The sequence below is a fragment of the Schistocerca piceifrons genome, chromosome 8 (genome assembly GCF_021461385.2).
Source record: "Schistocerca piceifrons isolate TAMUIC-IGC-003096 chromosome 8, iqSchPice1.1, whole genome shotgun sequence".
Lineage (NCBI taxonomy): Eukaryota > Metazoa > Arthropoda > Insecta > Orthoptera > Acrididae > Schistocerca > Schistocerca piceifrons.
In genome coordinates, this window is record NC_060145.1 from 259973533 (window position 1) to 260000150 (window position 26618).

The 26618-nt window shown below is 42.4% G+C and overlaps 2 protein-coding genes across 2 annotated transcripts in view; one reads left to right on the forward strand and one right to left on the reverse strand.

The window, feature by feature from the left end:
* Positions 1–5206, reverse strand: part of LOC124711142 (codanin-1) — a 167461-nt gene extending 162255 nt beyond the window's left edge. The window contains exons 1-2 of the mRNA XM_047241037.1: positions 4952–5206; positions 4746–4837 (exon numbers count right to left, since the gene is read on the reverse strand). Of these exons, the coding sequence (XP_047096993.1) occupies positions 4746–4837; positions 4952–5038 (179 nt within the window). The 5' untranslated portion in view covers positions 5039–5206. The remainder of the gene's footprint in view (positions 1–4745; positions 4838–4951) is intronic.
* A 37-nt stretch (positions 5207–5243) lies between these two features.
* The window catches only part of LOC124711143 (apoptosis regulatory protein Siva-like), a 38396-nt gene continuing 17021 nt past the window's right edge, over positions 5244–26618 (forward strand). The window contains exons 1-2 of the mRNA XM_047241038.1: positions 5244–5464; positions 5559–5728. Of these exons, the coding sequence (XP_047096994.1) occupies positions 5347–5464; positions 5559–5728 (288 nt within the window). The 5' untranslated portion in view covers positions 5244–5346. The remainder of the gene's footprint in view (positions 5465–5558; positions 5729–26618) is intronic.

Below are 26618 nucleotides of genomic sequence, written 5' to 3' on the forward strand. Positions count from 1 at the left end.
TTTTGGATTTCTGAGCTCCACCGCTTTTTTTGAGTGCCTCATACTTTGGCTCTTTGTTATGAATGCTTCAGCAGTTGGCGGCAAGGATTTTAATAGTCCCATCTGTGGGGAGGATTTCACATCTTACACTAATGAGCACCATTCACTCTGAGAATAAAAAGGGAAAAAATGTCAAAACAGCTTCATTCCAATGTACACAAAGGAGGATGATAATTTAACATGTCATGACATCAAGATCATTAGAGATGTGGTATAATCTTTAATCTGAAGAAGGTGTGGTGTCGATCCATGGATCGATAGGCCAGAACATCATATGTCTTCGAATTGATCTTTGTTTTGTATACTTCTGGGACCTCAGTTCCCGCCTAGTCTTCAACCTGTACGTTTGTCGTGTAATAAAAGCACTGATGATTAGAAGAGAGAACCGTGGTCATTACCTTACCACCTTGATATCTCCTTCAGTGGTGACCCCGAAGTTCAAATAATCCATCGAACCGAGTACAAAGTGACTACCGCGCTAGCTTCCGCTTGGACCTTAGTCCGCTACAAAATGGCCTTCTACAACACGCCGCCGCCGCCCGGTTTTCACCAACAACAGCCAGATGTGAATTTCCTCAGTCCTATAGCCTTGAGAACCCAAGGACCTCGTCAGGTACAGTGGTATTGAACATGACGCCTCAACTGCAGTCTGCTGACACTGAAACTATGGACCTTATTTCCAATCACAGCTCGTCCTCAAACCTGTGCGAGCCACCTTTCCTGGTGTCATAGGCGAGGTTTGGTGTGACGAATCAACTGGTACGCTGCGTCCCTTCATACCCAAACCTCTACAGAGAGAAGTGTTCGACAAATTACACAACCTAGCTCATCCAGGTGCGAGAGCCTCTACCAGAATTATTTCAGAGCGCTTCGTCTGGCACGACGTGTGTCGGGTCTGCCAAGCCTGCGCCCATGCCTGCATTCCGTGCCAACAAAATAAAGTTTCGCGGCACACATCGCCCCCACAAGGCAGCTTCACCGCTCCTCCCAGTCACTTCCAGCATGTTCACATCGACTTGGTGTGCCCCCTCACCCCCTCCGAGGGTTACAGATACGTGCTATCTATTATAGACAGAACCTCTCGTTGGGTGGAAGCTGCCCCGCTACCCAATATTACATCCGAATCAGTAGCATGATCCTTCATAGACACTTGGATTTCACGCTTTGGCTCCCCTGTTTATCTGACGACTGACCAAGGCCATCAATTTGAGTCTGCCTTGTTTTCTGAACTATGTAGGCTGTGCGGCATCAAGAAAATTCATTCAACAGCATACCACCCCCAAAGCAACGGCCTCGTGGAACATTGGCATAGGACACTTAAGACGGTCCTACGTTACCATGGCCTCCTTTGGATGGAAGCCCTGCCATTCATCTTACTCGGTTTGCGGACCACTTTCAAGGAAGACCTTAAAGGCTCAGTGGCAGAATTTGGACCAGTCCCTTACACTGCCAGACAAACTTGTTGCTCCTACTCCAGTCGCCAAACAGTCCGAACTGCCAGCCTTGGTAGAACAGGTGAGGTTACACTGTAACAAGCTTCAACTCCCGCCCCCATCCAGGCACACTCCGCTGCACACGTGTTCCCAAGGCGCTCGACACTTGCGAATTTGTGTTCCTTCGCGATGACACTGTAAAAGCCCTGTTACAGCCCCCTTACACAGGCCCGTTCAGAGTTGTCAAACGAACCAGTAACACAATGGACATCGAAATTAAGAGCTCAGTAACTACTGTCTCCCTCAACAGGGTTAAACCTGCTCGCGTTGAGTTTTCCCCTTTCTCACCCACTGTTGAAGAGACCACGCTCTCTGGCCACTCTCGGCCTTCTTCCTCTGCTCACGATTCGAGTAAACTCACGCCTATACTGGCCCCATCAATGAGTCCACACTTATTCTGGGGTTTTCCGCCTGCCGGCTCCAATAGCAGAGGGCCCCAGCTCCCAGGGCTCTAATATAACAGTTCCATCTTCATGTGACAGCACACCGTGCCACTCTTCTAACCGGTGCAGCCCGCAGATTCCTGCCACGCCCACTAAGACCTCACCGTCTGAGACTCACCCCTCATCGTGCTACGGTTTCCCCACCCCACCGACTCAGCATACCTCTCCGTTAGCAGGCGCCACTTACGAGCTCTCTACTCACGTTCATCCTAATGACATTTGTGGTTTATCTGTCGTCGTTAGTGGTGATACCGCATTAGTGCTGCTTATGTGTGACGATTAGTGTGACTCGTTAGGTGGTGTGTCACAACGTGTAATGAAGCGTTTCAAAATCTCTCGAAGTGCTGCGTGTGGCAACCTACGTGCTTACGTTAGGCCAAGCGGAAAGGTGATCATTAGGTTCCCTGCCGACGACACCCTTCCACACCAGCACTCCGGCACCGGACTACCACTACACTCGTTGACGTCGCTTCAAGACTTCAGCATCAGCATTCCAGGATTTGCTCCACGCTCTAAGCTGATTTCGGGGAAGTGTGACACCTAGCAAAGTTCTGAAGTATGTTGTTTAGAATTGCTATAAGTTTGCAGATGCCTGTGAATTAACATATACAGAATCAATGTGCAAGACACTGTTGCTGTCACAAATTGAACTGTACTAACCCGTAAAGCTAATTCTCAATTTAATTTGATTTGAAACATGATGATATCACAAAACTCTCATCAGCTACTTTTCCACTGATCAAAATGTTAGCTATAGCCTATGTCAAATGATATGGCTGGTTCATTACTAACTCCTACAAGTCCAATGCGCCTACTGTATTCAGTGATCTTGCTAAACAGAGAGGTCTATTCAAATTATGTTAAGTTTATTTCCATTTATACCTTCTAACAAGATATAACCTGCACTTCTCTCGTCTTATTTCAAGAGTATACAGTTCTAGCTTTGCTGATAACATTTTGTCCTCTAAACTAAAATTTACAACTACATTATCCAGAAGTGAAACGGTGCTTGACAAACCAAAATTTCACAAAGTAAATTAACATATTTTCAAGGAATGGGGTAACTCACTGATAAAAATCACATTTATATCGTTTGATTTGCAGATGACAAGCTATCAGTGCTGGGCACCATATAGATGGTCCTGCAAAACTGTATAATGTAAAATCACGGTAAGAACAAAACTTGTCTTTAGGCCTCATTTTGTTAGATCAGTTACATCCTAAATTATGATACCTTTATACTGTTTTCAATAAAACAAAACCCACTGAGGGTGGCACAGAGGTGCTGGAACATGCTGGGGTAGCAAGAAAACACAGTGTGTTTGCATTAAAGGCAGAATCTATATCCAATAATTATCTGGAGCTTGGGCATTTGTTCTCTGCTGTCTTTACAACATGAACCTACATGGCAGTAAGATAAATGCAACAACACCAATTTGGTGGTGTGCAACTGATATTATTTACTTACACCTATTAGTAAAAAGCATATAGTAATGAATGCTACAAAGAACTGTCCGTTAAATTTTACTTACAGCAGTGGCGGCGTAGTGTGCTAATGTTGGCAATGTGCAATCTATCTTCACAAGCACACTGAGAATGTGAATCAAAGTTTTTCAATTAAATCACGGGAGAAGGTAGGTGGCTTAACATTTACTCGTAACAATGATACACTTACTACCTCCCACAACTTAATTTAGAAACACTGACCCACTTAATCAGTGTGCTCGTCCAGATCAATTGCACACCGCCAACATCAGTACATTATACTGCAGCTGCTTTAAGTAAAATTTTACCCACAAAATATTTAAACTTGCCATAGACACTGCAAAAGAAAATATGTCCTGTTATTAAACAATACAGAGAAAATAGACTATAACATAAAAAGAACAAAAATGACAGAGACAAGCAACCACCAAAAGACCATTCAGTAAGAGACAAATTGTCTACCATTTCAGCCAATGTAATGATGAACTTCCCAAATGACTGTCAAATACACTTATTTGAAACTTTAATGTAGAATTTCGGACTACATTAGGAAAAGCTATATGCTAGGATCCAACATTGATGTGCGTATAATCAACTGAAATTACTGTTTCATGTGAAAAGCAAACAACCCTACACCCACTGTGTTTTGAAGACATTTATTACAGCACAGCAGCAGATAGAAAATCAGTTGCATAATTTGAAGGCATAAAAGCAGCATATCTTTACTGCACTAAAACCATGTGTGTTCAAATTTCAGATGATAATCAACAAGCATAAACTTTACAGTAATGATTCATTTAGGTCTAACTAATGTACATATCAAGATATAAGGATGACACATGAAGACAGCAGGCAAAAAAGAAATAAAGCAATCTCATGATAGCGGAAATAAATCTCACACAACCATTTTTTATGTTAAAATGCTTTTTAAACCAGAAACCTTCCAAACATGTGACATCTTTTGAGTAAGTTAACACACAGTAGCACATCACTATGCCTTACATGTGCTTTTATCTGTATAGCCTCCTGAGTTAGCAGTTATACACTATACTTCTGAAAGAGTGGAATACTGAGAGACAACGCAAGAAAGAAAGATCTGTCAACATTTTATTACTATCATGCAATGAATGACACTTTTGAAGCATTATGGTTAATATACAGTGAAAACGTTTGACTTGTAGGTGATCCCTGAAGACAAACATTCTTTGCTTTCAGCAGTATTCATTTTCTGTTTACCATGCATGACAACCTCTTAAGCATTGATATTAATTGCGTATTTACGGACCTCGATGTCTCTTCCCTCAAATAATTTAGATAGTGCAGAATAAATGCTCCTCTCGTGCATTTTGTCTCTTGCAGCGTCGATGACCATTGTCCCTACAAAAAGAAAACTAGTTACAACCGTTTAGGATCATCTTCGCAATATGTTATTCGACACTAAATACATGAAAATATGACTCATTATTTGAAAAAGAAAATTAAATTACTAACACTACAGTCTCTTAATGTCAACCAGGCAATGACATCCTCCACAACAACATTCCCGGCTAAAACTTCATTCAATATTTCCGCCGCCATCCCTTCTTATTCATATGACGATTGTTTTAATACTACAGTGGCACATGCAGACTTCGGTGAAAAATAAAAACCATGAAAGTACATGTGTTATTTAAGTAAATGTAGTACTATGTTCACATCTGTGTTAACCAAATACTTTTTTTTTCCCTCATAGCGCTTCTAATTTTAATCTTTGCATTAAACAGCTCCTACAATTCTTTGGACTTGAAATCTCTGGAATTCCCGCGAAAAACAGGACAGAAGCGTCATTGGCGGCGAAATTTTAAAGTGTGTGTTTGTAAATGTTATAATCGCAATATTGGCAGACAATGCCGAAAAGAGTGTGTCCATTCGATTTTGATTTCTTCCCACAGCAAAAAATTCATGTTAGCGAAAAAGAAGTGAACTCGGGCGTCCTAATGAAAAACCACATGAAACAGGTACAAGGTAATGGATATGTTTCTGAGTCTGTTCTGACGTGAGTGCAGGTGACAGTGCCCATCGATTTGAGCTATTAATAATCAACATTATTTTTTTACAGATAAAACGATTGCCCTGTTGTATAAGGGAGCCAGGCAGTTTACTGATAAATTGAACGCAGCCCATGAAAAAAACAATGGGGTGCAAGATTGTACGCATAGCGTACCTGACTCATATAAACAATTGTTTCTAACCAGTAGCTGTCGGTTACAGACATACGGGAAAATTGAGGTAACTTTTTAAAATATACAAACACATTATAAGTCCCATCTCATTTGATGATAGTTCGAGAGGTGTACGGTGTATTAGCGGACGGATTACCGCCTGTCAACGACAGGTTGTAATTATTTCCATCTACTATACACATGGAACTAATTCAGAGTTCCTTAAAATATATTACTGGGTCTACAGTGAAATACGTGTACTATTTAAATAATGGTAACTAATGGATGAGCATAATTTAAAATTGACTTTCACATCTTTTAATAGTTAAACTCATTTAATCATAACTGCAAGTTAAAAGAAAAGTTTAACTTTTTCATCAGAAGAATAATTTGCTTTAGCTTTGATTGTAATTATTATTAATTTTTTACACAATGTCTTTTCACATCTAGGGATGCTTGATCTGGCACATCTTGAAAGTAGAGACTTTCCCCCCCTGCCTGTTGTATGAAGGTATGACACCTTCAAACTGCCTGTATCTGTAGAACTGAATAAGTTTACAAAATGTGTTACACCTTTTTTGTCAGGAATGTTACTGCAACAAACATTCCAACATCTAGTTTTGTAAGATCCGGGGCCATTTATGAGATAAATTTCATTATGTTCACAAATGTCTGAGTTACAGTAAAAAGTGAGATCAACTAATTACTGACTACCTATTTCTTCCATGTGTTCTGCATATTGTTGAGGTTCAGAGTCAGGTATGTCGTGTAGAGAAAAAGCACAGTCAGATTCATTGCTCCTGTGACGGTTATTCCTCTGAGTGTTCTTCATTCTAAGAGTCCTCTCAATTTGTTTCATTGCAGAGGCACTCAGAAGAGATTGGTGGTTTACCAAGTGTGATTTGTCAACAGCTTCTCGTGGTGCTGCAACAGCTCTCCTCCTTCATTCATCTCCTCTTCAATGGACTCTGACTATAACTTCTGTGACAGGCTTGAGGATAATTCATGAGTGAATCACCAATTCTGGTAGGTGTACTGTTACCATCAGCTCTTTCTGCATCTGGGATTCAAGAACAAAATTCTTCTGCATTTAGTGGCACAATGCCACATTTCTTGAACCCAGATATGATGTTCGCTTTCATTTTCTCTCCTTTCTTCAAAGCAATGAGAAGTTTTGACAACTGTTTGGGAAATGCTGTTTTTTCAAGTGACTTGGAACTAGATTAGTTTCTCATCTTATAAACTGACAGTATGGCTCTCCATTTCCTATTACAGGGAGCAAAGACTGAAACATCCAGAGGTTGACACGGATGAGTGGAGGCTGGGGACAAGAACACAAAATGAATGTCATGAGTTCTGCATGCCTTGATTACTCTTATATTCACAAGGTTACTAAGAGTGTCTCCTTTTAAACATTTGGGGCCAGATAGATTTTTTGACCATGCCACAACAACATAAACCACTTTTCAAAATGCAGAGCATGAAACCATCCACTTGCTGTGTTGCCATATTTTGTTCCTTTCAGTCCTCCTAAAAATCCACAACTCCGATAGCTGCTTTGAATGATAAACCATGAAAGGAGGAAGCAGTTCTCCTTATGCCGAAGGCGCAAACCTTAAGGACATAATAGCTTTGGTAGAGTTTATAACTCTTTCTGGATAGTTACATCCCCTACGAAATCTCTCTTCCCCCCCCCCCCCCCCCCCCCCCCCCCCCCCCCCCGTATGATCGGTCAAATTTGTATTGTCATAATTGAATATGTGGGATGGAGGAGTTCCTTCTGACGAGTCTTTCAAGTGACTAAAGTATGCTTTAAGCTGATCTCTTTGAGTGCTAGCTCTAAATGGGGAATATTTTAGCACTTACGTGAAGAAAATCTTTACATTGTTTCACAAAAGAATAGTACCAGTCGTCACCAGGTAAGTTCCAAGTGTGAAATCTGCTTCCCCATCGAATCCAAGAAATTTTCCATGATGAGCCGTAGATCAAGGGCATCAAGAGGCATTCCCCAATCTGCACACATGAGGATTTGTTCAAGGTTCTCCTCGTCTTCTTCACTTCTCAGTGCAGTCTGACGTTGCCAAGTTATGTTATTATACTAAATACACCACACAATTTTATTTTTAAAAGTGATTCTGAAATGTAGTTATGTACTGCACTGAACAAAAGAAATAGTTTCCAGTTACCTTGGAATGCTTAGGCAGACTACAGAAAATGTTTCACAAGTTGAAAGAAAAAGCACTGACAAAGACCAGGAAACAATGAATAAACGTAAAATGGGCACCAAATGCGTCATTCATTGTTGTCTTGTGCAGTGAAAGCATTGGCGCCTCTATTGGATGATCCAGGGACTTGCTAGGGTGCCAAAGGTGTTCTTATTCAAAAAGTGGCAAAGTTGCCCCAGTTTACAGTACACACCCTCTAGGCTTCAACTGTGAATTTATAAAAAATGTAACAATGTTATGAAAAGGAAAATTCTACTCACCATATAGTAGAGATGGTGAGTCACAGAAAGGCACAACAAAAAGACTGTCACAATATAAGCTTTCGGCCATCAATGCCTTAATTGATAATACAAAAGCTTATATTGTGACAGTGTTTTTGTTGTGCCTATTTGCGACTCAGCATCTCTGCTATATGGTGAGTAGCAACTGTCCTTTTCATAATATTTTTACATTCCATCCTGGGTTTTCCATTGTTTAATTTATCAAAAATGGTTAGCGTAAGGACAGTGCTATTTGGCAGTTTTTCTATTAAGACATGTAGTTATCTATGTACCATATGAGACTAAATCCTGAATTGGTCACCTTAGGATCCATGAAAATATCCATGATTTTACACGGAATGACCCTTAGTCCACACGTCCTTTGGGTGCCACAGATGATGTCTTACACAAAAATGTGTTTAGTCAGACATTGTCAGCCTGTATTATGAACCATAACAATTAACTCACATCTGAATATCAGAAGTTTACGAAGTACGCTAATAATCATCTTCAAAACTTTGTCACTAATGGGACAGCAAGTGAGCATAGCATTGAATGTCCACAATTATTTTACAAGAACTATCTAAATTATGCACATATTTTCTTTTGAAAAATATTGAATTAACACTAATAAAACAATCCTCTACACAACAAAACACCAATAAATGTTACATTATTAATATTTACATATAAGAATTGCACTGTTCAAAAAGATTTCGGGCTTGCAGCCGGTCGTCGTAAACTTCATTGCACGATATTTCGGCTCGACAACTGCCAGCCATCTTCAGGTGAGCTGAACGAGGATTGACGAAGACGTTCTCCGCTCCATCTTATATAGTGCGCTGATAGTACTGCACACGTGTGTTGCAGTCACGGAGACAGAAGGGCCACACCGCCCAGCGACAGTGCCCTCACTGGTGGAACTGCAATACTCAGCTGCTGTCGGTATTGTCGCTGGCCATAGATATCAAAGTCTTCTGGCGTCTTTGTCTCGAGCAAATTTCGGAGATTACGGGTTTCCGTGAGTTATTCAATTGGTAACAATTGTCACGATTCATTAGATTTCCCGCAATGGGTATTTCAACGTATTCTTTGATAATGGAGTCCCAGAAAGTTGCTGTGGCCAAAATCGAAGTTTTGTAGTACTCCATTGAATGTCTGTTAGAAATACAATGTTCTGCAACGACAGACTTACTGGGTTGCAGTAGACGAGTGCAACATTGATGTTCTGTACAACGCTCTTCCACTGTACGCGTTGTCTGTCCTATATAGGCCATACCACAGTATTTTGTGAATTCCTACCTTCCGCAGTAATAAATCATCCTTCACTGATCCCAGCAAATCCGAAACGTTAGAAGGTAGACGAAAAACCACTTTCACATGAAAATTATTAAGAATCCTCGCTATCTTGAAGTAGATATTTTCAAGAAAGGAAGAAAAGCTAGGGACTTGGCTGGTGCATTCTCCTCTTTATCCACTTCTCAGTTCCTGGCTTTAGTTGAGAAGGCCCCGTTAATTTGATGGGTCGAGTATCCATTGTCTCTGAACACTGTCCTTAAATGTGCAAGTTCCTTAGGCAAATTCTCTGCATCCAACACCATATGTGCCCTGTGCACAAGGGTTTTAAGTACACTCGTGGTCTGGGATGGGTGATGGCAACTTGAAGATTGCAAGTACAAATCAGTGTGAGTGGGCATACGATAGACAGAATGTCCCACCGAGCCATCACTCTTCCGTTTAACCAATTCTTGGATGTTTTGGTTAAAATAAGAAAATTATAAAATCCCTCAAAAATTAAAGCTCATCTGGTTTTGATGGTGTTTCCAATAAAGTAATAAAGGTTCATTCCCATGTAAAAAGCCCAGTCTTACCTGAAATATGTGATACTTCACTAACTCATGGTATTTTTCCAGAGAGACTGTAATATGCTGTTGTCAAACCACTCTTTAAGAAAGGCGACAAGAGAGATGTCAATAACTAGTGACCCGTTTCACTGCTGACATCATTTCCCAAAATTTTTGAGAAGGCGATTTAGTCTAGAGTAGTATCTCACTTTAGCAACAACTCCAGGGGGCTCGCTGCTCTTTGGTGGGTTCATACTTGGCTACCACAGGGTCCCAGCCAATGCAGCATCTTTTCCCTTCCGTGCTGCATGTGTATCCTGTTGCTGTTCCTTTTCCTCTTCCTTGGGCAACTTGTCTGGGGCAGTTTTGGGAATTTGTTCCGTATTTTCAGTAGCTATCATCAGAACAGTCTCACCACTGTTGTTTGTTCCTTTTTTCTTTCTTTGTTCACCCTCGCCTCTCCTTGCTCTGGTTCGGCATTTGAGGTTCCTCTTTTTCTTTTTCTTTCCTGTATGCTCCTGAAGGCCAGCCCACAAGATCTGGGCATTCACAGAGGGTGGGTTTGCTGGTAGTTGGGAGCTCCAACGTTAGGCACTTAATGGGGCCCCTTAGGAACATGGCTGCCAAGGAGGGGAAGGAAGCCAGTGTTCACCCCGTGTGCATACCAGGGGGGGGAGTCACTGCGGATGTGGAAAGGCTACTTCCGGATGCCATGAAGAGTACAGGGTGCAGCTAACTGCAGATGGTGGTTCATGTTGGTACCAATGACGTATGTCGCTTTGCATCGAAGGAGATTTTCTCTGGTTATGGGCGGCTAGCAGAAATTGAAAAGACTGCCAGTCTTGCTTGTGAGATTAAGGTGGAGCTCACTATCTGCAGCATCGTTGATAGAACCGACTGTGGTCCTTTGGTGCAGAGCCGAGTGGAGGGTCTGAAAGAGGCTAAGGTGGTTCTGCGACCGTGTAGGCTGCAGATTCCTTGACTTGCACCATCGTTTTGTGGTTTCTGGGTTCTGCTTAATAAGTCAGGAGTCCTCTACACACAGGAAGTGGCTACATGAGTTGTAGGGGCTGTGTGGAAGGGATAGGCAGTTTTTAGGTTAGAGGGCATCAGGGAACCACGGAAAAGGCATCCGTCTGAAAGGGGGCAGGTAAAACACAGCAAGTTAGTTGTAGACATGGTCGGTATTGTAGTTGTAAATTGTTGTAACTGCATTGGAAAAGAACCAGAGCTCCAACCCTAATAGAAAGTACTGAAGCTCAAATAGTTATAGGTACAGATAGCTGGAAATAAGTTCAGCAGAAATTTTTTCTGACTATCTGACAGTGTTGCCTTGTAGTGAAATTGAAGTAGATAGTTTGTGCGAAATAGTATGCGTAGAGGTTATACTTGACAATAAGACGAAACTATTAATTGGGTCATTTTACCGACCCCCTGACTCAGAAGATATAGTTGCTGAACAGTTCAAAGAAAACTTAAGTCTCATTTCAAATAGGTACCCCAGTCATACAATTATGGTCGGTGGTGACTTTAATCTACCCTCGATATGCTGGAAAAATTATACTTTTAAAGCCGGCGGCAGGCATAAAACGTCACCCGAAATTGTACTGAATGCTTTCTCAGAAAATTATTTTGAACAATTAGTTCATGAGCCCACTCGAAGCGTAAATGGTTGCAAAAGCATGCTTGACCTCTTAGCCACAAATAATCCTGGACAAATAGTGAGTATTGTGATGAATACAGGGATTAGCGACTACAAGGAAGTAGCTGCTAGGCTGAACACTGTAACTCCTACAACCATCAAAAAGAAATGCAAAGTATATCTATTTTAAAAAAAGCTGATAAAAATGCTCTTGACGCCTTCTTAAGAGACAGTCTGCACTCCTTCCGATCTGATCATGTAAGTGTAGAAAAGTTGTGGAATGATTTCAGAGAGATAGTATCGACAGCAGTTGAGAGATATATACCACATAAATTAATAAGTGATGGTACTGATCCCCCATGGTACACAAAATGGGCCAGATCACTGTTGCAGAAGCAGTGAAAAAAGCATGCCAAATTTAAAAGAATGCAAAATCCCCAAGACTGGCAAAGTTTTGCAGAAGTTCAAAATACAGTGCGTACTTCAATGCAAGATGTTTCAGTAATTTCCAGAACAAAACCCTGTCTCAAAATCTGGCGGAAAACCCAAAGAGATTCTGGTCATACATAAGCACACCAGTGGCAAGACGCAATCAATATCTCCACTGCACGATAACAATGGTGAAGTCACTGATGACGGTGCCACTAAAGCAGTTATTAAACATGATTTTCCAGAACTCCTTCGTCAAAAAAGACAAAGTAAATATTCCTGTATTCCAATCAAGAACAATTGCCAAGTTGAGAAACTTAGAAATAGATATCCTCGGTGTCGCAAAGCAGCTTAAAACCCTTAATAAAAGCAAGGCTTGTGGTCCAGATTGTATACCAGTTAGGTTCCTCTCATAGTACGCTGATACAATAGTTCCATATTTAGCAATTACAATCACTCACTCATAGAAAGATCTGCACCTGAAGACAGGAAAATTGCTCAAGTCACACCAATACCCAAAAATAGAAGTAGAAGTAATCCGTTGAATTACAGGCCCATATCACTAATGTCTTCCCCCATGAACCATGGACCTTGCCGTTGGTGGGGAGGCTTGCGTGCCTCAGCGATACAGATGGCCGTACCGTAGGTGCAACCACAACGGAGGGGTATCTGTTGAGAGGCCAGACAAACATGTGGTTCCTGAGGAGGGGCAGCAGCCTTTTCAGTAGTTGCAGGGGCAACAGTCTGGATGATTGACTGATCTGGCCTTGTAACATTAACCAAAACGGCCTTGCTGTTCTGGTACTGCGAACGGCTGAAAGCAAGGGGAAACTACAGCCGTAATTTTTCCCGAGGACATGCAGCTTTACTGTATGATTAAATGATGATGGCGTCCTCTTGGGTAAAATATTCCGGAGGTAAAATAGTCCCCCATTCGGATCTCCGGGCGGGGACTACTCAAGAAGACGTCGTTATCAGGAGAAAGAAAACTGGCATTCTACGGATCGGAGCGTGGAATGTCAGATCCCTTAATCGGGCAGGTCGGTTAGAAAATTTAAAAAGGGAAATGGATAGGTTAAAGTTAGATATAGTGGGAATTAGTGAAGTTCGGTGGCAGGAGGAACAAGACTTTTGGTCAGGTGATTACAGGGTTATAAATACAAAATCAAATAGGGGTAATGCAGGAGTAGGTTTAATAATGAATAAAAAAATAGGAGTGCGGGTTAGCTACTACAAACAACATAGTGAACGCATTATTGTGGCCAAGATAGACACAAAGCCCATGCCTACTACAGTAGTACAAGTTTATATGCCAACTAGCTCTGCAGATGACGAAGAAATTGATGAAATGTATGACGAGATAAAAGAAATTATTCAGGTAGTGAAGGGAGACGAAAATTTAATAGTCATGGGTGACTGGAATTCGTCAGTAGGAAAAGGGAGAGAAGGAAACATAGTAGGTGAATATGGATTGGGGGGAAGAAATGAAAGAGGAAGCCGCCTTGTAGAATTTTGCACAGAGCATAACTTAATCATAGCTAACACTTGGTTCAAGAATCATAAAAGAAGGTTGTATACCTGGAAGAATCCTGGAGATACTAATAGGTATCAGATAGATTATATAATGGTAAGACAGAGATTTAGGAACCAGGTTTTAAATTGTAAGACATTTCCAGGGGCAGATGTGGATTCTGACCACAATCTATTGGTTATGAACTGCAGATTGAAACTGAAAAAACTGCAAAAAAGGTGGGAATTTAAGGAGATGGGACCTGGATAAACTGAAAGAACCAGAGGTTGTAGAGAGTTTCAGGGAGAGCATAAGGGAACAATTGACAGGAATGGGGGAAAGAAATACAGTAGAAGAAGAATGGGTAGCTCTGAGGGATGAAGTAGTGAAGGCAGCAGACGATCAAGTAGGTAAAAAGACGAGGGCTAATAGAAATCCTTGGGTAACAGAAGAAATATTGAATTTAATTGATGAAAGGAGAAAATATAAAAATGCAGTAAACGAAGCAGGCAAAAGGGAATACAAACGTCTCAAAAATGAGATCGACAGAAAGTGCAAAATGGCTAAGCAGGGATGGCTAGAGGACAAATGTAAGGATGTAGAGGCTTGTCTCACTAGGGGTAAGATAGATACTGCCTACAGGAAAATTAAAGAGACCTTTGGAGAGAAGAGAACCACTTGTATGAATATCAAGAGCTCAGATGGCAACCCAGTTCTAAGCAAAGAAGGGAAGGCAGAAAGGTGGAAGGAGTATATAGAGGGTTTATACAAGGGCGATGTACTTGAGGACAATATTATGGAAATGGAAGAGGATGTAGATGAAGATGAAATGGGAGATAAGATACTGCGTGAAGAGTTTGACAGAGCACTGAGAGACCTGAGTCGAAACAAGGCCCCGGGAGTAGACAACATTCCATTAGAACTACTGATGGCCTTGGGAGAGCCAGTCATGACAAAACTCTACCATCTGGTGAGCAAGATGTATGAGACAGGCGAAATACCCACAGACTTCAAGAAGAATATAATAATTCCAATCCCAAAGAAAGCAGGTGTTGACAGATGTGAAAATTACCGAACTATCAGTTTAATAAGTCACAGCTGCAAAATACTAACGTGAATTCTTTATAGACGAATGGAAAAACTGGTAGAAGCGGACCTCGGGGAAGATCAGTTTGGATTCCGTAGAAATGTTGGAACACGTGAGGCAATACTAACCTTACGACTTATCTTAGAAGAAAGATTAAGAAAAGGCAAACCTACGTTTCTAGCATTTGTAGACTTAGAGAAAGCTTTTGACAATGTTAACTGGAATACTCTCTTTCAAATTCTGAAGGTGGCAGGGGTAAAATACAGGGAGCGAAAGGCTATTTACAATTTGTACAGAAACCAGATGGCAGTTATAAGAGTCGAGGGGCATGAAAGGGAAGCAGTGGTTGGGAAAGGAGTGAGACAGGGTTGTAGCCTCTCCCCGATGTTATTCAATCTGTATATTGAGCAAGCAGTAAAGGAAACAAAAGAAAAGTTCGGAGTAGGTATTAAAATTCATGGAGAAGAAGTAAAAACCTTGAGGTTCGCCGATGACATTGTAATTCTGTCAGAGACAGCAAAGGACTTGGAAGAGCAGTTGAACGGAATGGACTGTGTCTTGAAAGGAGGATATAAGATGAACATCAACAAAAGCAAAACGAGGATAATGGAATGTAGTCAAATTAAATCGGGTGATGCTGAGGGGATTAGATTAGGAAATGAGACACTTAAAGTAGTAAAGGAGTTTTGCTATTTAGGGAGTAAAATAACTGATGATGGTCGAAGTAGAGAGGATATAAAATGTAGACTGGCAATGGCAAGGAAATCGTTTCTGAAGAAGAGAAATTTGTTAACATCGAGTATAGATTTAAGTGTCAGGAAGTCGTTTCTGAAAGTATTTGTATGGAGTGTAGCCATGTATGGAAGTGAAACATGGACGATAACCAGTTTGGACAAGAAGAGAATAGAAGCTTTCGAAATGTGGTGCTACAGAAGAATGCTGAAGATAAGGTGGGTAGATCACGTGACTAATGAGGAGGTATTGAATAGGATTGGGGAGAAGAGAAGTTTGTGGCACAACTTGACTAGAAGAAGGGATCGGTTGGTAGGACATGTTTTGAGGCATCAAGGGATCACAAATTTAGCATTGGAGGGCAGCGTGGAGGGTAAAAATCGTAGAGGGAGACCAAGAGATCAATACACTAAGCAGATTCAGAAGGATGTGGGTTGCAGTGGGTACTGGGAGATGAAGAAGCTTGCACAGGATAGAGTAGCATGGAGAGCTGCATCAAACCAGTCTCAGGACTGAAGACCACAACAACAACAACAACAATCACTAATGTCGATTTGCAGTAGGATTTTGGAACATATACGTATTTGAACATTATGAAGTACCTCGAAGAAAATGATTTATTGACACATTGTCAGCACAGATTCAGAAAATATCGTTCTTGCAAAACACAACTAGCTCTTTATACTCGTGAAGTAATGAGTGCTATCGACAGGGGATGTCAAATTGATTCCATATTTTTAGATTTCCAGAAGGCTTTCAACATTGTTCCTCACAAGCGTCTTCTAACCAAACTGCGTGCCTATGGAATATCGCCTCTTACTGGATTAAAACAAATTGCAAAATGATTTAGATAAGATATCTGTATGGTGCGAAAAGTGGCAATTGACCCTGAATAAAGAAAAGTGTGAAGTTATTCACATGAGTACTAAAAGAAATCCGCTAAATTTCGATTACGCGGTAAGTCACACAAATTTGAAGTTTATAAATTTAACCAACTACTTAGGGATTACATTTACAAATAACCTAAACTGGAACGATCACATAGATAATGTTGTGGGTAGAGCCAAACAAAGTACACGTAAAAGGTGCAACAGGTCTGCTAAAGAGACTGCTTACACCACACTTGTCCGCCCTATTCTGGAGTATTGCTGTGCCGTGTGGGATCCGCATCAGATGGGACTGATGGAAGTACAAAGAAGGGCAGCTCATTTTGTGTTATCGTGAAGTAGGGGAGATAATGCCACAGACATGATACATGAATTGGAGTGGCAATCATTAAAACAAAGGTGTTTTTCGTTGCGAAGGGATCTTCTCATGACATTGCGAAAACTTTCTGTTGGCACCCCCCTACATAAGGAGAAATGATCATCACTATAAAATAATGAAATTAGGGCTCGCACAGAAAAAAATTAAGTGCTTGTTTTTCCCGCGTGCTGTTTGAGAGTGGAATGGTAGAGATACAGGTTGAAGGTGGTTCATTGAACCCTCTGCCAGGCACTTTATTGTGAATAGCAGAGTAATCATGTAGATGTAGATTTACTCACTATGAGCCTATATTTTTCACAGTAAACGTGTACCAAAAGTAAACAGAATGAAGTCAATGATTCAAAGAGACTCCCAGCTGCACCACAGTTCCACAGCATTTCACATGCTGAAGACGGTCAGTCCTTTGTTACTATAAATCTATTTATTATTCAGAAAGGTATTGATGCAATTGCTGGCCCTGTGAAATCCTGCTCTCATTTATGAAATGGCACTTTGCTTTTGCAGACTACTTCTGATTCTCAAGCACAACTACTTGCAGCTTCACTTGTCCATGGCTATCCTGTTCGTATCGAGGCCCATAGAATGCTGAATTCTTCCCGTGTTGTTATTTACACTAGCTGCTCAATGGTCTGACCGAGGCAGATATCCAAACATACCTCTCTGATCAGTGTGTCATTGCTGTCCATTGGGTAATGAGAAAAGTAGATGCCTGGCATGGTCTCTTTCTCACTTTTGATAGAGGGGTGCTTCCATCAAAGATAAAAGCAGGTTATGAAGTTATCAGAGTCCAACCGTACATTCTGAACCTGATGTGCTGCTACCAGTGTCATCGTTTCAACCACACTCGAATGTCCTGTTGACACCTGGCCAAATGTGTAACCTGTGGTAGGGATGCTCACGACGACAATTTTTCGCCTCCTTCTCCTCATGGTACCTAGTGGAATGGCAACCATGCTGCTGCCTCTCAAGATTGTCCCGTGTGTCTTGAAGAGTAGGCTCTTTAGGAGATCTGGGTGAAGGAAAAAGTGCCTTACCCAGTTGCTTGCGAGTTGTTGGCTAGTCGCAAACCCTGCATTCTACCATCTGGCACTTACAGTACCGTTCTTGCTACATCCTGCTCCATTGAGGACATTGATACGCAGACCTGTCACCTGAAATTCAGCACCACAGTTGTAAAATTGCCCAGCATCATTGGTAGCATCCCCATCTCCTCCTCCAGCTGTGCAACAAACCACCAAACTTTCGCCTCACGGGCGAAGTCACCTGCTACACAACTAGCAGGGTGGAAGGTTGGAAAGGACAGTAGAAATACTTCTGCGAAGACTTTCTAAGTCCCTCCAGCCAACAAACATCAGAGTCTTCCTCTGCCAACCAGAAAGGCTCCAAGGAGTCAAACAAAGGCAAATTGTTTTCTCCTTCGCTGACTCGGAGATCCTTGCCCGGACTACCTCTGTGTTGCCAACGCACATCACCAACCGTTTTTCTGCCCTGGACTCCACAGACCGACAGAAGGAAAGTGCCAATGCCTCTGTAGATCTCATTGAGCAGGATCCTCCAGCCTCTGCGCCCTGTGGCAGTGAGTCTTCGATGGATGGCACTCGGTAGGCACGTAGGTGACACCCCTTCATTTTTTCTCTTCTCCTCTTTCCTTATCCAATGGAAAGGTTGCGGCCTTTGATCCAACAAAGAGGACTTATGGCTGCTCTTATAATCACAGCGTCCACTTATTATCTGCCTCCAGGAAACAAAATTGCGTCCTCACGACTGCTTTGAGCTCTCGCATTTCTTCCCAGTCCATTTTGATCTTCCCCCTGAGGACGGCACTACTCCTCATGCTGGAGTCATGCTGGTCATCCGTGATAATGTTCGTACTCAACCAATCTCCCTGACTACCTGTCTTCAGATTGTTGCAGTCGGCATTATCCTTTCTCACTTGACATTTCCCCTTTGCATCATTTACATCCCTCTGCCCTTCAGTGCCACCAGGGCAGACTTCCTCCAGCTTATTGTGCAGCTCCTTCACCGTTCTCTGCTGCTCGGTGATTTTAATGCACACCATCCCTTTGGGGTTCTCCCAGAACCCATCAGAGAGGTGCCCTCGTGGCTGACCTTCTTAACTGACTAACCTCCTCTGCCTTAACACAGGAGCACCCATGTTCCTTTCTGACTCCACATACTCTATTCCCATTTGGACCTATCCTTCTGCATTGTCCAACTTGCCCATTGTCTCGAGTGGTCCATTCTCTGCGACACATACTCTAGTGACAATTTCCCGTGTGCTGTCTGTTTGCTGACTCCTACCTCATCTATGTGCACACCCAAATGACAGCTTTGTAAGGTGGACTGGAGGCTTTACTCCTCCCTGGTGACCTTTGACGACCTCCCTGGTGACCTTCGATGAACAACATTTCTCCAGCTGCGATGACCAGGTAGAATATCTTACAAACATTATCCTTACCACCACAGAACATTCCATTCCTCGCACTTCCTCTTTATTGCGCAGTGTTCCAGTCCCTTGGTGGAATGAGGCATGCCGCAATGCGCAATTCGTGTGCGGAGACATGCTCTCCACATTTTTAATCGTCATTCTACAATGGCAAACTGCATTCGTTATAAACAGTAGCGTGCACATTGTCACGTTCTTTGGGATAGCAAAAAAGCTAGCTGGATTTCATTTACTAGTTCTTTTAACAGTTCCACTCCATCTTCCATCACATGGGCCAGCTTCAGACGACTCTCTGGGACCAAGGTCCAGTCCCCAATTTCCAGCCTGACATTAGCACATGATGTCATAGGGACCCTATTGCTATATCCAACACCTTGCGCTGACATTTTGCGGAGATTTCGAGCTCCTCACACTATCATCCTGCAGTCCTCTGTCAGAAACGAGTGGAAGAGGCTTGGGCAGTACCCTCATCTTCTCAGAATCGTCTGTGCTATAATGCCGCCTTTACTATGAGGGGGCTAAATCATGCTCTCACCTCATCCTGATCCTCTGCCCCAGGGCCGGATGATGTTCACATTCAGATATTGCAGAACCTCTTTCTTGCAGGCAAGCACTTTCTCCTTCATACGTGCAATCCCATCTCTCTACATGTGGGGCTTCATTGGCCACATGCCTCATTTCCTTCAGGAGTTTTTAAAAGACTGCGTTTTCAACGTATGTGATGGGTTCTGCCTTGTCGGACACCTTTATCCAGGAAAACGGTGTGCCTCAGGGTTCCGACCTGAGCATCGTCCTCTTTGCTATCGCCATTAACTCTATTATGGCCTGTCTCCCACCAGGCATCTCGGGCTCCCATTTTGTTGACGATGTTGCCTCTATTGCAGTTCTCCATGGACTTGTCTCATTGAGCAGCATCTTCAGCAATGTCTCGATCATCTTTACTGATGGAGTATCAACAGTGGCTTTCGCTTTTCCACTGACAAAACCATTCATATGAATTTCTGGCAGTGTAATTGGTTTCTTACACCGTCTTCGTCTTTGGCCTGTTGCTCTTCCATTCGTTGAAACTACAAAATTCCTGGAGCTCATGCTTGATAGGAAACTTTCTTGAACCTCCCATGTGACTTATCTGGCCGCCCACTGTACGTGGTCCCTGAATGTCCTGTGTCCTCAGTGGTACTTCCTGGGGAGTGGATTGGACAGCCCTACTCCATTTATAGTGGTCCCTTGTTCGTTCAAAACTATACTATGGGTGTATCGTTCATGCATCTGCACATATGTCCATCTTATACTGTCTCAATACGATCTACCATCGTGGCATCTGTTTGGCCACTGGTGCCGTGTACACTAGCCTGGTTGAGAGTCTGTATGCAGAAGCTGCTGAACTACCATTGTCATACCACTGTGACTCTATCGCCATAGTTTAATGACCTTCGCATGGAACTTCGTGATAGTATCTATGAGTACCCTGATGGCTCTCGGACTGACCATGGTGTCGGATGTGCCTTTGTCATTGGCACTGTTGGTTTTCGGTATTAGCTTGCAGAACACTGCTCAGTATTTACAGCAGGCTTCACCCTGTATTCGACCATGCAGTACATCCAGAGACACAGGCATTTTAATTGCGTCATCTGCTCCAACTCTCTCAATGCCCTTCAGAGCCTCTGTGTGCTGTACATCAGCCATCCCTTAGTGCAACAGACCCAGGAAAGCTGTCACTTGCTCACTCTTGATGGAGCCACTGTGATGTGTATGTGGGTTCCTGGTCACATCGGTCTGATGGGAAACAAGGCTGCTGATGCTACTGCTAAGGCTGCAGTCCTGGTACCTTGGCCTGCTATTTCTTCCATTCCCTCCAATGATCTCTGTGTGGCCGTCTGCCTGCAGGTGTTGTCACTTTGGCATCACCCTAGTCCTCCCTTCATGGGAACGAGCTCCGGGAAATTTAACCTCTCCCTTCGGCTTGGACAACCTCCTCTCGGTCCCCTCACCATGAGGACATCATTTTAGCTAGGTTGCATGTTGGGCACTGTCTTTTTAGCAATCGCCATTTGTTACATGATGCTCCCCCATCAATTTGTGCTCATTGTTCTCAACCTTTGACGGTTCACCATTTCCTAATGGAATACCCTTTTTTTAACCACTATGTTCCAATTTATGTGTACTGTCTGAGTTATCGGTCTTTTTAGCAAATAACGCGTGGGCAGTAGACCGCGTTTTACTTTTTATCTGTTGTAGCAATATGGTGAAGGACATTTAATCTTTAGTTCAGGACCTCTGTTTCTTTGTGGCGTATTTTATGAACCTTTCTCCAAGTACCTGTTTTCAACTGTCTTTCCTTCAGTTCATTGGGCTTAACGTGTAGTTGCTTTTACCTCTTCTTTTCTTTTTTTCCTCCCCCTTCATATTCTACGGTTCTGACATGGATGCATATGACCCTCATTTTTGTCCTCTAAAACAAAACAAGCAACAATATTAGCAACAATAATAACCTTAGCAAATCACAGTTTGTGTTTCAGAACGGTTGCTCTACTGAGAATGCCATTTACATGTTCACCCACCTGATTTTAAAAGCATTAAAGAATAAAATAGGGCCAGTTGGTATTTTGTGCAACCTGTCTAATGCATTTGACTTGTGAATCACAGTATTCTTGTAGATAAATTGAACTTTTATGGAGTTGATGGTATAGCCAACCAATGGATAATGTCACATCTGATCAAAAGAATGCAGAAAGTTGTCCTTAGTAATTCAACCAGTATAGTGGCCAAAATGGAAAAACTGGTAGGAGCCGACCTCGGCGAAGATCAGCTTGGATTCCGCAGAAATGTTGGAACACGTGAGGCAATACTGACCCTACGACTTATCTTAGAAAATAGATTAAGGAAAGGCAAGCCTACATTTCTAGCATTTGTAGACTTAGAGAAAGCTTTTGACAATGTTGACTGGAATACTCTCTTTCAAATTCTAAAGGTGGCAGGGGCAAAATACAGGGAGCAAAAGGCTATTTACAATTTGTACAGAAAGCAGATGGCAGTTATAAGAGTCGAGGGACATGAAAGGGAAGCAGCGGTTGGGAAGGGAGTGAGACAGGGTTGTAGCCTATGCCCGATGTTATTCAATCTGTATATTGAGCAAGTAGTAAAGGAAACAAAAGAAAAATTCGGAGTAGGTATTAAAGTCCATGGAGAAGAAATAAAAACGTTGAGGTTCGCCGATGACATTGGAATTCTGTCAGAGACAGCAAAGGACTTGGAAGAGCAGTTGAACGGAATGGACAGTGTCTTGAAAGGAGGGATAAGATTAACATCAACATAGGAAAACGAGGATAATGGAATGTAGTCGAATTAAATCGGGTGATGCTGAGGGAATTAGATTAGGAAATGAGCCTCTTAAAGTAGTAAAGGAGTTTTGCTATTTGGGGAGCAAAATAACTGATGATGGTCGAAGTAGAGATGATATAAAATGTAGACTGGCAATGGCAAGGAAAGTGTTTCTGAAGAAGAGAAATTTGTTAACATCCAGTATTGATTTAAGTGTCAGGAAGGCGTTTCTGAAAGTATTTGTATGGAGTGTAGCCATGTGTGGAAGTGAAACATGGACAATAAGTAGTTTGGACAAGAAGAGAATAGAAGCTTTCGAAATGTGCTACAGAAGAATGCTGAAGATTAGATGGGTAGATCACATAACTAATGAGGAGGTATTGAATAGAATTGGGGAGAAGAGGAGTTTGTGGCATAACTTGACAAGAAGAGGCGACCGGTTGGTAGGACATGTTCTGAGGCATCAAGGGATCACAAATTTAGTATTGGAGGGCAGCGTGGAGTGTAAAAATCGTAGAGGGAGACCAAGAGATGAATACACTAAGCAGATTCAGAAGGATGTAGGTTGCAGTAAGTACTGGGAGATGAAGAAGCTTGCACAGGATAGAGTAGCATGGAGAGCTGCATCAAACCAGTCTCAGGACTGAAGACAACAACAACAACAACAGTCTGGGGGACATAATTCTGACGACTGGTTCCCCAAGGTACAGTCTTAAGTCCACTATTGTTCTTCATATATGTAAACAATCCTCTGTATAAGAAACACAACAATCAACAATATTATGGAAGGGATAGTTGTTACTCACCGTATAGCAGAGATGCTGAGTTGCAGACAGGCACAATGTGAGGTTTCGGCCAACAAGGACTTTGTCGAAAAAAATGCAACATACACACACTCATGCAAATGTATTTCGCACACATGATTGCAGTCTCTGGCTGTTGAAGCCAGACTGCAAGCAGCAGTGCATGTTGAGAGAGCCAATTGGGTAGTGGGGGCTAAGGAGGAGGCTGGGGCAGGAAGGGAGATGGATGGCAGGGTAGGGATGGGGGACAATAAAGTGCTGCTTGTGAGAGTGTACAGGGACGAGATGGAGAGAGGGTAGGGCAGCTAGGTGCAGTTGGGAGGTCAGGCAGAGTTGGGGGGGGGGGGGGGGATAGTGCAAAAGGATATAAGTAAAAAGACAAAGGTGCATTGACGGAATAGAGGGCTGTGTAGTGCTACAATGGGAACAGGGAAGGTGCTAGAAGGGTAAGGACAAGTGACTAGCAAAAGTTGATGCCAGGAGGGTTACTGGAACATAGGATGTATTGCAGGGAGAGTTCCCATATGTGCAGTTCAGAAAGCTAGTTTTGGTGGGAAGTATCCAAGTGGCACAGGCTGTGAAGCAATTATTGAAATGTCCCGCTGTTCCTTGGCCACAGTTTGTCTGTGGTCATTCATGTGGGCAGACAGCTTGTTGGTTGTCATGCCCACATAGAATTCAGCACAGTGGTTGGAGCTTAGCTTGGAGGTCACATGACTAGTTTCACAGGTAGCTCTGCCCTACAACAAGCATAATTAGTTGTTTTTGCAGACGAGTCTAGTATTGTAACCACTCCAAGCATACATACAGAAACAGAAGAAATGGTAAACAAAAATCATTGCAAATCTTGGGGAGAGACAAATCAGTAATTTTACATATTTTGCATATTTTCGTTCAGTAAAGTCATTTGGAATAATGTTCTGGGGTAACTCATGCTCAAGAAAGAAAGTCAGTCTTCATTGCTGTGAGAATTGTGTGGTGCTCACCCATGATCATCATATAGACATCTGTTTAAGGACTTGGGCATTCTGATTACTGCTTCACAGTATATTTATTCCCTCATGAAGTTTGTTGTAAATAAACCACTACAGTTTGAAATGACAGGGATGTACATAATTAAAATACCAGAAGGAACAATGTCATTCATTACTCCATACTAAGGTTGTCTTTAGCACAAAAACTGATGCACAATGCTGCAACAAAAACTTTTAGTCACTTACCGAGTGATATAAAATGTCTGACAGACAGCAAAGTAAAATTTGAAAACTGAGAAAGTTTCTCTTTGACAAACCTCTCCTATTCCGTTGAAGAATATATATTGTCGTAATGTGTGTAGAAGGTGGTGGGTGGGAACTGCTAACTCACATCTGTGTACAGTATCCTTTTTCTTTAAGGGGAAAAAACTTAAAAATGTTCAGCACATGTACAAATTAATTTACAATGGGAATGTAGAAAGAGTCGTTTCACATCATTTTGTTCTATTGTGCAAAATGATCCTTGGAACACAAATTTAATTAACTAAATAAACAAGTGAAGTTTGTCATAAAGTTTTGGTTCTGTTCTTGAAACTGAACCAAAGAAACATTGAATGAATTTGGAAAGACAGTAGTTTTGACTCAAACATTATCATATTGGGATTTTGTTACAAAGGAAGTGACTGAAATTAGAATAAACAGTGACAATTTTATCAGCGACCTGAGGTATACACTTATGCCTGCCCCCCAGGCAGGCTTTTAATTTATTTATTGCTTCCTGCTGACCTTCTCTCTCTCTCTCTCTCTCTCTCTCTCTCTCTCTCTCTCTCTCTCTCTGGTTTGATTGATTACAAAGTTATGTCTCAGTATAAAAATAGGAATTAATATTGATAACAGAGATCAGTAAGTAATAGTTATGAAAAAAGGATATATATATATATATATATATATATATATATATATATATATATATATATAAATACAAAGATGAGGTGACTTACCGAACAAAAACGCTGGCAGGTCGATAGACACACAAACAAACACAAACATACACACAAAATTCAAGCTTTCGCAACAAATTGTTGCCTCATCAGGAAAGAGGGAAGGAGAGGGGAAGACGAAAGGAAGTGGGTTTTAAAGGAGAGGGTAAGGAGTCACTCCAATCCCGGGAGCGGAAAGACTTACCTTAGGGGGAAAAAAGGACAGGTATACACTCGCACACACGCACATATCCATCCACACATACAGACACAAGCAGACATATTTAAAGACAAAGAGTTTGGGCAGAGATGTCAGTCGAGGCAGAAGTGTAGAGGCAAAGAAGTTGTTGAAAGACAGGTGAGGTATGAGTGGCGGCAACTTGAAATTAGCGGAGATTGAGGCCTGGCGGATGACGAGAAGAGAGGATATACTGAAGGGCAAGTTCCCATCTCCGGAGTTCGGATAGGTTGGTGTTGGTGGGAAGTATCCAGATAACCCGGACGGTGTAACACTGTGCCAAGATGTGCTGGCCGTGCACCAAGGCATGTTTAGCCACAGGGTGATCCTCATTACCAACAAACACTGTCTGCCTGTGTCCATTCATGCGAATGGACAGTTTGTTGCTGGTCATTCCCACATAGAATGCGTCACAGTGTAGACAGGTCAGTTGGTAAATCACGTGGGTGCTTTCACACGTGGCTCTGCCTTTGATCGTGTACACCTTCCGGGTTACAGGACTGGAGTAGGTAGTGGTGGGAGGGTGCATGGGACAGGTTTTGCATCGGGGGCGGTTACAAGGATAGGAGCCAGAGGGTAGGGAAGGTGGTTTGGGGATTTCATAGGGATGAACTAACAGGTTACGAAGGTTAGGTGGACGGCGGAAAGACACTCTTGGCGGAGTGGGGAGGATTTCATGAAGGATGGATCTCATTTCAGGGCAGGATTTGAGGAAGTCGTATCCCTGCTGGAGAGCCACATTCAGAGTCTGGTCCAGTCCCGGAAAGTATCCTGTCACAAGTGGGGCACTTTTGTGGTTCTTCTGTGGGGGATTCTGGGTTTGAGGGGACGAGGAAGTGGCTCTGGTTATTTGCTTCTGTACCAGGTCGGGAGGGTAGATGCGGGATGCGAAAGCTGTTTTCAGGTTGTTGGTGTAATGATTCAGGGATTCCGGACTGGAGCAGATTCGTTTGCCACGAAGACCTAGGCTGTAGGGAAGGGACCGTTTGATGTGGAATGGGTGGCAGCTGTCATAATGGAGGTACTGTTGCTTGTTGGTGGGTTTGATGTGGACAGACGTGTGAAGTTGGCCATTGGACAGGTGGAGGTCAACGTCAAGGAAAGTGGCATGGGATTTGGAGTAGGACCAGGTGAAACTGATGGAGCCAAAGGCGTTGAGGTTGGAGAGGAAATTCTGGAGTTCTTCTTCACTGTGAGTCC